We start from the raw sequence: 13331 nt of genomic DNA, 5'->3' as shown, positions 1-13331 counted from the left end.
TATTGGGCCACGGGTGTGCATTTTTCTTAAAACCTTGAGTTCAATGCAACAATTTACTTTTGAATTATTTTGCGAATGATTTATATCTGTTCAGTAGAGCAGGTGTGTAGGCAAAAGACATAGACACAGAATTGGTTTAAAGATATCATTCATATATTTTTATTATTAGCCTTAAATTCCAGTTTGCATTCATACATATTACAGTGTACTGTCTTTATGATCCAACAATAGCATTACCCCCAAACAAGCTCTGGATAATACGCATCATGTACGTGTTGCAGTCAGTGTTTTTGGTACACAACACATGCATTAAGATTTCCTGCAATGCTTTTGACTGTGGCATGTTATATATTTATTTTTAAAACCCTGATTAACAAAAGTGAAATCTCTGCAAACATTTGTTATGTAGTACTTTTTTCAAGAAACATTCTTTAAAAAAAACTTTTGAAACTCAGGGATATAAAAATATTAGCTTTAACTCAACATTTTACAATATATACATTCATATTTGCAATGTTAAATTATTCTCTTTGTTAGTTTCTAAAAGTGGCTTCATAAATATAATATTCTTTTGATTCTTTCAAAGACTACAATCACTTAAGATCCTAGTATGCATTGCTGCAGCAATTAAGCATGGTTTGGAAACCGCATTGGCCTACAAAGTCAATGCATGGTAAGACAGGTAACTGTCTTGAACTTAAAGCCAATTGCTATAAAATGGAAAGAGCAACCTCTGGACCAAGTTGCATTTTCAAGGTGCGTTCACACTGACAGCGATTGAATCGCTGGAGGTCACCAAGTCTTTGTGCCGCTGGTTGCTAGAAGGCATTTCTACTTGACTGCAGTATGCAACTGTATCAGGCGGGCAGATCACGTCACTTACTTTATTCACATTGGTAATAGCTGCATTGTGTCGCTGTTCATTTGCATACGTTTTCATAAAGCTGCTCAGCTTAAGGCCTAGGATATACTTCGTTTTTCCACGTGCCATTACATCTTGCACACAGTCAATCGTTAAGCCTTTCAAAGTGTATTTTTTGACCCGCGAGCCCATATGGCTGCGTTCAAAACATGCGCACTACAAAGCATTGTGAATGAAGTGCACAGACACAGACTGTCCACATATCTAGAAAAACTGGGCTGCACAAGATAGTACACGCGTACTGTGCTGAAAAAGAAATTTCCATTGCTCACTGTGCGCGAGACATAGTGGCATGCAGAAAACCGAAGTATACTTTGGCCTTCAGTCACATCACCAACGGCCGCTCTCGCTAATGTCTCTGGAAATCTCCAACTCTCTAAATAAATGACCATTTGCTTTGTTGCGTCAGTGTTCAATGTAGGTTTAAATCTGTTAAAAGACAGATGAAAATTCAGAGAGTCAACAGTTTTGTATTCTATTCTACGAAATTATGCAGTTTTTGCCCTTTCGTCCTCGCTTCTGTTTGGACTTTGTCCGTGTGCCAAAGGGAAGTTCATCAGCGTAATACTGGTACCGAGGTTGTCTTGGTTGTGGAATTGGCTGACCCAAGAAAAAGCCTTCCTCCTCTGATTCAGATGATGAAGAGGAACAGGTAGAGCACCAGTCATCTTCATCCCCATACAGACAAAGAAACCTGTCTGCAGCCTGGTTGTGCAATCTGTCGGAATCAGCGTTTACACAGGAACTCTGTCCATGGCGGGCGTTTGGACTTGGCTGACACTGCCGATGGTCCTCTTTGAAGCTCCTTGAAGCCTTTTCTTTGGGCACCATGTTAAGTGTGTTGTCCGAGCGAGATTTTCGACTCCTGCGTCGCCTGTGGTGATGCCGATGACTGTGCTGGTCTTGCTCATCAAACCGATATGCTCGCCTACGTGTGCGTTCACTCATGGGAGCCTGTCGTACCACCAAGTCATCATATCGTCCATTATCTACCACATCATCTGAGAACTTCACCTGCTGTGGTTTGGACTGGGACTTGGTCCTTCTTAAAACAGGTACGTGAGGTGGTTTGGGCCTCTCCTCTGGGAATGGAACCACCTGCTCCTGTTCCTCCTCTTCAACGACATCCACATGCTCCAGCTCAGAGGTGAGGCTCTTGAGGGAGTTGGTGCTTCTGTGAAGCATTGAGGAGTTCAGCGTTCCCATGTTGCTCATGTTCTCACAGTTCTCATTTTGAAGCCCAGAATACTTTTGGAAAGAGTAGAGCAATGGTTTGTCTTTCATATCCCCATCGACGGAAGCACCTGAAATGATAGAAGCAACAATTGTTCAGCACTGCAAATTCAAATCTACATTCAGCATTCTACAAGTAGAATTTAAGACATGCCAAGCCTCATTTTCAAGCACAACCATTTAAGCCACATCCATGTAACGAAATCAATGCATTTTCAAACAAAAATGGATTAGTGTGGATGTGGCAAACAGATGCCTCGGACAACATGGAAACTGCAGACACAAAATTCCACAGAAAGCTCCACAGATTTCTGCAGAATCTGATTGGCCAACAAAATTCTACTCATCCCCCAAAAGCCTGCAAATGATTAATGAAATATAAAGTGTGTAATTTCTGTGCCACTAGCAGCACCAAGCAGAACTGCAAAGATGGGATCAGTGAGACCACTCAAACAGACTGCAGTTCCGTTCAGTGCAACTAGAGGCACAGAAATTACTTCTCTTTTAAATATTTATGCTAATATTTAAATTTGCAAGTACTTTAGCTCCAGTTAAGATGCTTTGTCACTTTTAAATCCATTCAGCAGATTTTCACCCTGATCAAATTTGGGGGAAAAAAAGAAAAGAAAAAACGTACAGATTCCATGTGGGCCTATACTTTATTTTCCAAGTGTTGTTCCGTCTCAGGCATGGTGAGCGCTCAGTCTTTCAAAATATACTATTTTGACCACAAGCCAATACTGACGCGTTCGCATGTGCATTAGGACTGCTTTGTGGTACTCTTTCAGTACAGTCAACGGCAGATGCATGTGCCGACAAAGTGCAAAGATGCGGACTACCTACATGCAGCCTTTGCAGCCACGCATACTGTGCTGATGACTAAATTTGTGTCACAAGCACTTTGTGCGAGACATAGCTATATGCGGAAAACCATACTTTGGTTATCTTCGGCCTTTACATATTTCAGTGTGCGCTTGACAAGTACACACTTCCACTGATTCTTCTCGTCTCACCTGTGATGTTGGAGAGCGCTAAGGAATCCATTGAGTCTCTGACGTTGTGCTCGGCTTGTTTAAGTTCATCCGTGATGCACTCTAGCGAGTCATTATACCACTGTTTATCTTCATGTTTAAAGCTGGCTCCATGCTCTAGATCCAGCTCCTGGAGTTTTCTGCTGCTCGCAGGTCCAGGGTGACTACCGTAGGCGGAATCGCCCAGTCCATCCTGAGACTGTGCCCAGTGCATGTCCGCCTTGTATTTTTTACTGGCCAGACTCCCATTCCCAACACTACCAGACACCCTTGACTCGGTCTTGTTTTTGACCTCAGAATCGGTCATCCAGGGGTCAGTTGGCCTGCCGTCCTCTGGCTGCTGGAACATGCCATGTTCTCCAAACTTGAGGAGGAGTTGGGTCATGTAGTCATCATGCTCAGCCCAATCCTCATTGTCTTCAGCTGCTTCCTGCTCCTCTCGGTTCCTCCAAAAGTGGTTGTCTGCAAAGCTCAACTGGGACAGCTTGTTGGACAAGGTGTCATCAGCGTTGCCCGAGAGTCCAGGGAACTTATAGTTGGCTGCTGGAGAGAAGAGAAGAGACTGTCGACATTGATTTGCAGAGCGACTACTTTTTTCCATCCTCACACTGCGGCGTGACTCTCGAGATCTTCCGGACTGGAAGGCTGACTCGGAAGAATCAGAGGCGTGAATGTCGTCACCCATGCTGCAGTCCCTAGAACAATAGATTCTGCCTCGTTTGGGTAAAAAAGGACAACCAAGCAAGGAAGTCTTGCACTGAGCACAGCTGAAACAAGCATCAGTGGCATGCCAATGAAGACCATCATACGTCATTTGGGCATGGTCCACTCCTAGAAGAAAATAAACAAGAGAAGAAGGTCAGGTTTTCAAGGACAAAAGTGGATCGTTGTTTGTGGTAAATGACATTGAGACGTCCATAAGAGACGTGGGCTTACCAATGTGTTCACCACAGGCCTCGCAGTATTCGGCATACAGAGACTCAAAGCAACCTCAACAGTAAGGCCGACCGTCCTTCATGATGTACCGCTGACCACCCAGGACGGTCTCGCATTCAAAGCAGGCAAAGTGCTTCATATGCCAGTGCCGACCCTCTGCCTCCGTGCATTCATCCGCAAAAATAATCTGAGAAATCAAAGACACCAATGATTAAATAACGGCCTCCATCACGCGACCTGTTTTATTTATAGATAAGTGAGGTTCATAAAGCATTAATGTCCCCTGCTTCTACTTTAAAATTCAGTGTGTCGCAACTTGCAGTCATTGGCGATGTTCGGAATAGCATACTAACAAACTACTCTTACTATCTGTGCATAGCCACACTTGAAAAAAAAAGATCAAACTGCCGAAATTAAAGAAATTGTTATATAAAATTGAATAAAAAAATAAAAAAATGCAAAACAATTATTTATTTCCATGATGGTAACTGGGTACCACTTTTATGTACTGGTCATGTGACAACAATGTACTACCGATTAAAATGGCTATTATTAAACATTTATTTGAACAAAAATGGATTAGTGTAGACATGGCCTAAGTAGTAAGCTAGTATTCCATTCCAAACCGAAGCATTCTTGAAATGAAAAACGAAGCTCACCTCATCGCAGGCAGAACAGCGCGGCTTTAACAGTTCAGCATGATGTCGACCACAGTGGATATTCCCGTCATGGTAGAAGTAAATGAGATCCACCAGCAGCTCATTGCAGGTGGAGCAGCTGAAGCACGCTGGATGCCAACACTGTCCAGGTCTTGCTCGTGAAGCAAACACCACCATCTCCCCTCCACTGATGCTCTCTGAGCACTGAAGAGACAACATGAGGTTACAATGAAAATAATCAGCCTCAAACAGTCACTTCCTTAAGCATTTCTTTCAGAAAAAGGTTTAAACACCTACATGTTCACAGGTGGCATGAAGCAGAGTCCGTGGCAGCAGTTTCAGGGTTCCTCGCCCGAGAGCTTCCTTCTTTCTCTGAACACTGAACATGTGAAGCTCCTTCTTCTCTTCTTCACTGAGGGACTGGCAGTATCGCACCTGAGCGAGACGTTTAAAACATGTTTGCTGTCAAACTGTTAGGATAGATGCCTTTAGCAGACCACGTGCAGATTCTCAAGCACAGAGGAAGTGTTGTTTAAAGCCTAATTTATACGACATGTGAAGCCAAACGTTTTCTCTTGAACGACCTAAAGCACCCTAAAGCGAACGAAGCCTGCGTTTACACAATGCACCGCGTTGTTTTAAAATTAGGCCGTTGAGGAAAATTAATAAAGAACGTCACGTTTAAATTACACCCTCGATTAGTTTTAACCAATTATAAACACTCTTCGATTAGCCGAGTTCTCCTAAGTCAAAAATTTCAGGGACTGGAGTGAACAAGAGAAGTACCACTAAATGAACACCTTAGCAGAACAAAACCTTTAGCGCAATGTGTTGTGATTTTTAAGCAAACTAAAAGAAACCGGTTAACCCAGTAAGTATGGGTTAACCTTCAGGGTGTCCAGTGAATTTTGCGTAAGGGTTGTTGACAAGTAAGGTTGTCTGAGGTGATAAAAATAAGAAATACTTAAAAAATCTAGTTTAACACCCATGTTTCAAGTTTGTAGAAATGATATATCTGTGTCCATGTTGGTTTCATACTTTAAAAATGTAACAGTAATTATATATATATATTATTATTATTATTATTATTTTTTTTACAAGCATATGTTGTTTTACAAATACTGCGATTTAAAAATTTTTTTTTTTTAAATTAAGTATTTATTTTTTTGACTATTAAATGTCAAAATATCCAATATTTTTAAAAGCTTCACACACAGTCATGTGGGTCTAAAGAGGTTTTCTCTGTTTTATGGGATTTTTGACACATGAACAAGACAGAACATCATGTTGGTCACACAACCGGACTTTGATTTGGTGGACAAACGTTTTTCAAAAAGGTATATTTTTATAAATAAAACAAAATTGTTTCACTGAAAATATAATGAGAAAAACATTATTTCAAACTACTTGCATTTTTGGTTTTCAATAATTTCAGCTTTTAATCAGACTAATTTTTTACTGTCTCCGGACAGTTACACCACATGACTTTTTTTTAATTTAATCCCCAGATTAAAAAAAATGACTAACACTAGTAACACCTATTCTATGATGGACATGTTTTGAATTATTGAGTTCAAAGTAATTGTTTTATGTGAACTGCTTTTTTAATGTATTCTTGAATAACTTAACATCATGTCACTGTCCCTTTAAGCATCTCTTGGTAAACTTGAGTACTTTTGTTCAACAATAATTAAATGAGAACACAAGGAACACAAACAACCTCTTTATTAAGAGTCACGCACTGAAAAACACTGAGACTGAAACTGCATGTTATGCGCTCAGAGCAATAACCCAACACACACACTCTCTTTCAGACCGCAGTAATGTGAAGAATCTCAGTGCCGCGTGTCAAATGGAGTCGCCTCGAGCGGCATCGTAAAATTGGCCAGTCAAAAGTCTCATTGTGCGAGCACCTACAGAGATATGAAGCTACAAAGCGTCTTTCTGTGACAGCAGTGTGAATTCAGTAGATGTGGTGGTGAAGCTCTAAACCCGTGAAGCTAAAACACCCACACCGTAGTGCAGTAAAAAAGCTGTTTGCGGGGTTTTGAAATGTGATGCGTGGGCATTGTTCACTGCAGCGATGCTGATAAACAATAGGAGCTTTCATGGCTGCTGATGAAGTTTAAACTCACCTCATTGTCATGAGGAGGCAGCTGGTACAGGAGCTGTTTGATGCGGTGTTTCTCCCCAGGGCTGTTCACATAAGGGACTTTGTCCTCAGGTAGACAGGAGAAGTAGAGTTGGACCTGGAGGTGAGATGAAGACCGTTCAGATGACACACTACATGTACAGCGTGCAAAAAAAATCTGCAGTCTCAATCACTATGTCACATTTACACCTGGTATTAACATCAGCTGATCCGATACATCCAAACACAAGTGGTCAAACGGTGAAAACGGATATAAATTAATGTGTCTCGCCTGATCACTCGTGATTAAATCACCCGAGACGCATCATATTACTAGGTGTTAACAGAGCCAATGGTTAAGTCCTATGGGAACACTGAAACCGATGCTCTGGAGATTTTTCATTCTTACACATCTGTCAACGAAATCCCCAGGATTAGTTGTTTTCCACATAATCTTATTTCCATTGATTGACCTATACTGAAAGTTGAGCCACCTGTTTTCCATCATTTCAGGCAGAGGAGATGTTTTACTGTACTCTATTGTGCTTGACACTTTGACCTGGGAACACTTTATGAGTGCTGGTCGTAACCACCCTCAGATAAAGAGCTGGTCTCCTCCTGCATAAAGACTCGACCCTGCTGTTGAGCCGGTCTACTGGAATGCCATTTAAACCTGACAATCACAAGCCCCATAAATCAGACTCATTTCAAGCTGATATGACCTTTAGAACGGAGCCTGAGGCCCTTGAACGACACCGTTGTTCAATGTTTGCTCTTTTCTGCAATTATCACCTATAAGACGCAGGGCAATTCACCAAACAGCTGCTATAAAGAGAATAAAGTTCCTTTTGCATTTGACACAAAAGTTGTATTGGGTTTTTAGGGGTCTTCAATGGCTTTAGACCACTTGTAGCCCATCATCATTTATTCTGGGGTGCTTCTAAAGCCCAGAGTATACTTTGGTTTTACACGTGCCGCTAGGTCTCGAGCGCAGTGCACATGATGCAAATTTCATTATCAGCACAGTGGGCACATACTCTCCGCATGCAGCCTAGTTTTTCTAAACACGCGGACAGTCTGCGTCTTTGCGAGTCGTCTGCATATGTGAAGAGTACCACAAAGCAGTCGTAGTGTGTATGCATCCGTACAGGGTTCCGATTAAAAGAGCACTCATGATGTTGGATGCAGTTCAGGGTAGGATAAAGTTCATCTCTGTGAAGAAGAAAGCATGTAATACTCAAAGAGTTTGTGCATTTATGTGAGCATGTGCGTGTGTGTTTGTGTGAGCGTGCACACGTCCGAGGCCATTATGTTTGCAAGCACACATGCACATATGTGAGCATGAACATGATGAACATGCTCCTGAACACTTAATTGTTCTCTTTTTTTTGATCTCCCCCATTCATTTTCAATGGCCGGTCATTTTTGACCGGGAACACCACAAGTGTAACTGAGCCATTTTGTACAAAATAAAAGCGTTTCAAAACAAACTTCCTGGTTAAACATTAAAGCACACTTGTGTGATAAATAGTACAGGATGTTTTCATATTTTTTTAATATTGCCAAAATGATCCACAAATAATGCTTTTTTCACTCAGAAACGGAGGTGCATAAGCTCAGGTCAATGACGCCTACGATCAATAAGTTCCAAAAAGAAATACAAAACCTGGCCTATTAGAAAGAAAACAAGCTGACTAAAAGATCTAATCCAATATTTGGTGATAATATAGCATAATGAGAGCTTTATAAGCAATTTTTAATAGGCCGGTCATTTTTGACCGGGAACACCAAATTAGGTAAAAAGTTTCAGCACAAGGGTTAATTGCGGTAACCAGCGTTGCAATTCTGCTACACTGAATCTCTCTCAGGGTTAAACATGGAATTCACAAAAGATCAAACGGAAAACACAGAATTTGGGAAAAAATAAAGCGGATTTCATAGGGCCCTACTTAAAGGTGCACTTAGTAACTCTTTGCTCGTGCTACCTTGGACTTATAGTGACACCTAGTGGTGTGGATGCAGCATCATAAAATCAATAGTTTTCAGTTACAGATGTCATTATAGAAACTCACTATTCACATCAGCCATTATTAATTTAATCCAAGAGTGAGTGCCATTCTAAAATGGCAGCGCCCATGAGGGCGCCCCTGCCCCATGTAGAATAAAACAGCTTTTATAAGGTTACTGATTTGACTAGAGATCTCATCTCATGTGAGCGCTCATGATTTTATACATATGTTTCAAAATTACAATTAATTTATTTGTGAAAAAACTACTGAGTGCACCTTTAAGGCCAGCTGGGGTAATCAACATCCCAGATGGTTTGCTGGTCTTAGCAAGTTTTAAGCTGGTTTAGCTGGTCTCCAGCCTGACTAGCTGACACATGTCTAAAACCCCACTAAAATAGTCAAACTAGACCAGCCTGAGCAGTGGAAACCAGCCTAGTGATCAACTAAGATCAACAAACCACCTTTTATTCAGCAAGGATGGAACATGGGAACAGCATCCAAGACTTGCGTGTTAACTGGGACCAGTGCCACATCAGCGCGCCTCTGGTCATGAGTGAACCGCCTTTGCGGACACGCCAGGGAAAAAAAGGTTGTGGCTGCGAGCTTGGCTGTTAGCAATGTTTCAAACCTTTTGTCTGGCAGCTGGAAATAATCACTTACAGATTTTCCATGAAGTAGTTTGTAAATAAAATGCAGCCTTTCCTGTTTCCAAATGCCTGCGGGGTGCTGCCTTCACTGTGTTTAGCTGCGCCTGCAAAATGTGGGTTTAACTCTTTGCGATTATGACCGGAACGATTGACCAACATTTAGAAGTTTTAATAAAGATTCCATCTATACTACATACTAACTGTATAACTACTTGTACATTGTGTTCAAATATATCATAAACTGAAGAACGCTCTCAAGGTACTATTATCGGTACCACCCATTAATAAAACCTTAATGTTCAACCAGTAATGTCAACCAATCCGTGACGTTCTTTTCACCTGATCTGGTCGCAGTCCTGGTGGCACCCAGGTGTATTCCTCCAAAGCGCAGCCGGAGTCATCGTCTGACGTGGAGCTCCGCTGAAAACCAAACGTGAGCTTGTTGACCTTCGACTCCATGTCCAGCTGCCTCACGGCGTTGTGGAAACCACCAGATTTTTCCAAGTTCATCGGTCAGACCTCCTGGAGCGATGGAGAGAGAAGAGAATGTCATAATCATGAAACCACATGATTAAAACCCTAATAATACACACTGTATTGAGATGAGGATAGTAACGGAATAGTAAGCTACTTCAGCATCTGGTGTGGCCTGTTAAATACACTCTACTCATAAAACGATGGCAGTTTTATTGTTACTGTCTTTGTGCCGATGTGTCATACTGAGCTTTTGGCGTGATGTGGTCAGACATTCCCTTCCAAACTTCTTTACAGTCTATTTAGCTTTCTGGTATTTTCCATTTCCTTGTTTTGGGACTCTCCTCTAGTCGAGCCGAGCAAGAATGTGCTCCATAAATGATTTTTCCTACAACATGGTTCACTTCAGCGGTTCTCAACTTGGGGGTCACGACCCAAAAATAACGTTTCAGGTCTATGCTGATCAGGTAGAAACTATACAGTAACTATAAGTAACTATATAATCGTGCATTGGTAGGATAATAAAATAAACAGACTTTAAAAGGGAGAAAACGCTTCTCATGTCTCTTGTTGATGACGTCAAAAGTCGTGCGTTCAATCAAACTGTATGATATTTGGACAAATTCATCTGTCACTTGGTAGAAGCTCGTCAAATTAGACATATATCAATATGGACAGGTGTGACGTGAAATCATCCTGACAAACAATCAACAAAACTACACAAGCGAAAAGAAAATACCACCAAGACTATTAGAGATGGGTTCACTTGCATTAATAATAAACATTGTTTGTGTCCACCACAATGTTTTTTGGCATTTAGAAACCACAAATGTCAATTTTCCATTTCCATTAACATTTAGCAAACAGTTGAGCCTATGCAGCTCACTGTAATATTAAAGTAATATTTCGGATTCAATTCAACTAAAGCTCAATTGTCAATATTTGTGGCATAATGTAAATTACCACAGCGACAATTTAGACTCTTATTTACTGAACAAAAGTGAGACACTTACAATGGAAGTCAATGGGGTCAATCCGTAAACATTAAAATACTCACTGTTTCAGAAGTATAGACACTAGATATAAACAGTATGTGCACACATATTGTTTATATCTTGTGTCTATACTATTATCCTCAAGTTTTTGAGGACATATTTAAACATACGGATTAATGCAATCCATCACTGTTACATTGCTCAACAAGATTGTCAGAGACAACAGGTAAGTCCATTATATTTTATGAACTATGGCTGTGACAGTGGAATCATTATTAACATTGGTGCAGCAAATGGTTGTATTTGAATTTTTGCCATAGCATATAATATTATTGATTGAGAATCCCACCGTTTTACTTAACAGATAGCCGCGATCTTCCAAACTTAGTGAGTAGCTGGTCAAAAATCCCCTTACAGAACAAAACAATGCACAAAATAAGATGACAACAGTGTAAGAAAAGCTAACAAAGTTGGCGAATATAATAACTTACTGAGACCAGCTGCAGAGGACACCGGTGATTCACTGTTTATCACGAGCGTTACTGGCTGAATTCAATGCCCTGGTTAGATAGCTGGCTGGTCGGTGTCCGAGTCCAAAACATCGTAGCTCCGTCCACTGTCACTTTTGCTTATGTCCTTCTTATGGTCCCTGTACTCCCTTAAGTGTTTTTCAGTTTGTTTATAATTTGGTCAATTGTCCGAATGAAGGCGGCGGGCATCATTTCGTGCTGTATGTTCATTCTCATAGAGCAGCTTCTTCCGTTGCGATCTCTCGGATTTTCGTAAATACCATATCACAAGTAGAGCACTCGTTTCGTCGTGTTACCTGAACGCTTCTGATGTCTGATAATATTGTTGTTATAGAGCGAGAAGTACTCTTTGCAGCAGACCGTAGCTCCTGTTGTAGTTTGGGAAAACTTTACCATGGTGACAAACAGTGTTGGGTAATTTACTCTAAAAAAGTAATTAATTACTAACTACTAATTACATGTTCTACAGTGTAATTACAGTTGATTACTAATTACTCTGTCTGAAAAGTAATTGCTTTACTTATTTCTAATAATTAAACCCTTATCAACCTCGACCAGATGAAAAAAACAAGCATAGACATGAAACTGTTCTTTTAATTCATTCAAATACATCATATAAAATCTAATTAATTATTCATGAACTGGCCAAAGAATTAAAGGGGGCTGCATTAAATTAGAAAACATACATTTTAACATAAGACGTTAAATTTCGACGTTTATAATTCTTCTATAGTCTATACAGTATTTAACGCAATTACATCAGAAGTAACTGTAATTAAATTACTGAAAATTGTTTTTTAATGCAAAAGTAATTTAATTACAGTAATTTATTACTTAGTAATGCATTACACCCAACACTGGTGACGAAACATTATCCCGCCCTTCGTCCCCTGACGTAATCAGTTCCTGCGTAGAGACCAGCAAGATTTTGGAGCCGGTGCGGAACCAGGTTTTCGGCCCCGAAATAGTGGAAATGCAGTTTGAGAATTCGTACCGGCCCAGGATCCCGCACCCGAACTATGTCGGTGGAAAAGGGCTATTAGTGAGAACTCTTGGGAGCTAAAATAGACATTAGTCAGCTTTAAGACCGAAACCTCTCTTCTGTCATTCCTTTGAAGTGAATTCACAACACAAAGCATAACAAAGCCATATGGTAACGTTTGAACTGGTGCCTGTCTCCAACCCCAGTGCTGTTTTAGAAGCTGCCACAGCGCATCATTTCCTGCTGAGTGACATCACATGTGACGCTTTGATCTCTCGAGCGGCTGCTTTAGGAATGAAAACAGGTGAGATGGATGAACTGAAGCCGTTGACAGCTGAGCTCATGTACAGCTATCGACACTCAACTGAGCAGATAGTGGCTGAGAAATACAGAATCGGACCAAACTTGCATCAACGATAATAATGCTAAACTTTTTGATGGCTGAAAGTGTGAACAATAGGTACAAAAAAAACCTAAAACCCCCATAAAACACACACTAAAAGTGTCCATGCCACTGAAAACTCTCGGTTTATTATCTTCAATAAGACACCTTATTTCCTCATCAAACTGAAAAACTTACATTCAAGCACTCGTAACAGCTCTCGGACGGATGTATTCACTGCAGTGTAGTGATGCCATGTGGAAATCTACATCATGAGACTGATTATCGGTTCTGTGTGTTCCCTACCTGAAAATGAAGTTTGATTTCCTTGTTTTAGGCTTCCTGAAATACAGGACACTTAGATAACCTGCTTTTAGTTTTGGTTCTGCAAGAGCTCTCG

At 40.7% G+C, this 13331-nt stretch overlaps 1 protein-coding gene across 1 annotated transcript in view; it reads right to left on the bottom strand.

Annotated features, from left to right (window-relative positions):
• Window positions 1-143: 143 nt before the first annotated feature.
• The window catches only part of LOC127437107 (prickle-like protein 1), a 44525-nt gene continuing 31337 nt past the window's right edge, over window positions 144-13331 (bottom strand). Inside the window, 7 exon segments of the mRNA XM_051691781.1 lie at window positions 144-2226; window positions 3169-4017; window positions 4123-4309; window positions 4782-4985; window positions 5079-5216; window positions 6917-7030; window positions 9908-10090. Coding sequence (XP_051547741.1) covers window positions 1403-2226; window positions 3169-4017; window positions 4123-4309; window positions 4782-4985; window positions 5079-5216; window positions 6917-7030; window positions 9908-10078 — 2487 coding nt within the window. The 5' untranslated portion in view covers window positions 10079-10090 and the 3' untranslated portion in view covers window positions 144-1402.

The sequence above is a fragment of the Myxocyprinus asiaticus genome, chromosome 48 (assembly GCF_019703515.2).
Source record: "Myxocyprinus asiaticus isolate MX2 ecotype Aquarium Trade chromosome 48, UBuf_Myxa_2, whole genome shotgun sequence".
Taxonomy (NCBI): domain Eukaryota; kingdom Metazoa; phylum Chordata; class Actinopteri; order Cypriniformes; family Catostomidae; genus Myxocyprinus; species Myxocyprinus asiaticus.
Note: the sequence above shows the minus strand (reverse complement) of the source record. Positions and strands in the feature narration are given on the sequence as shown.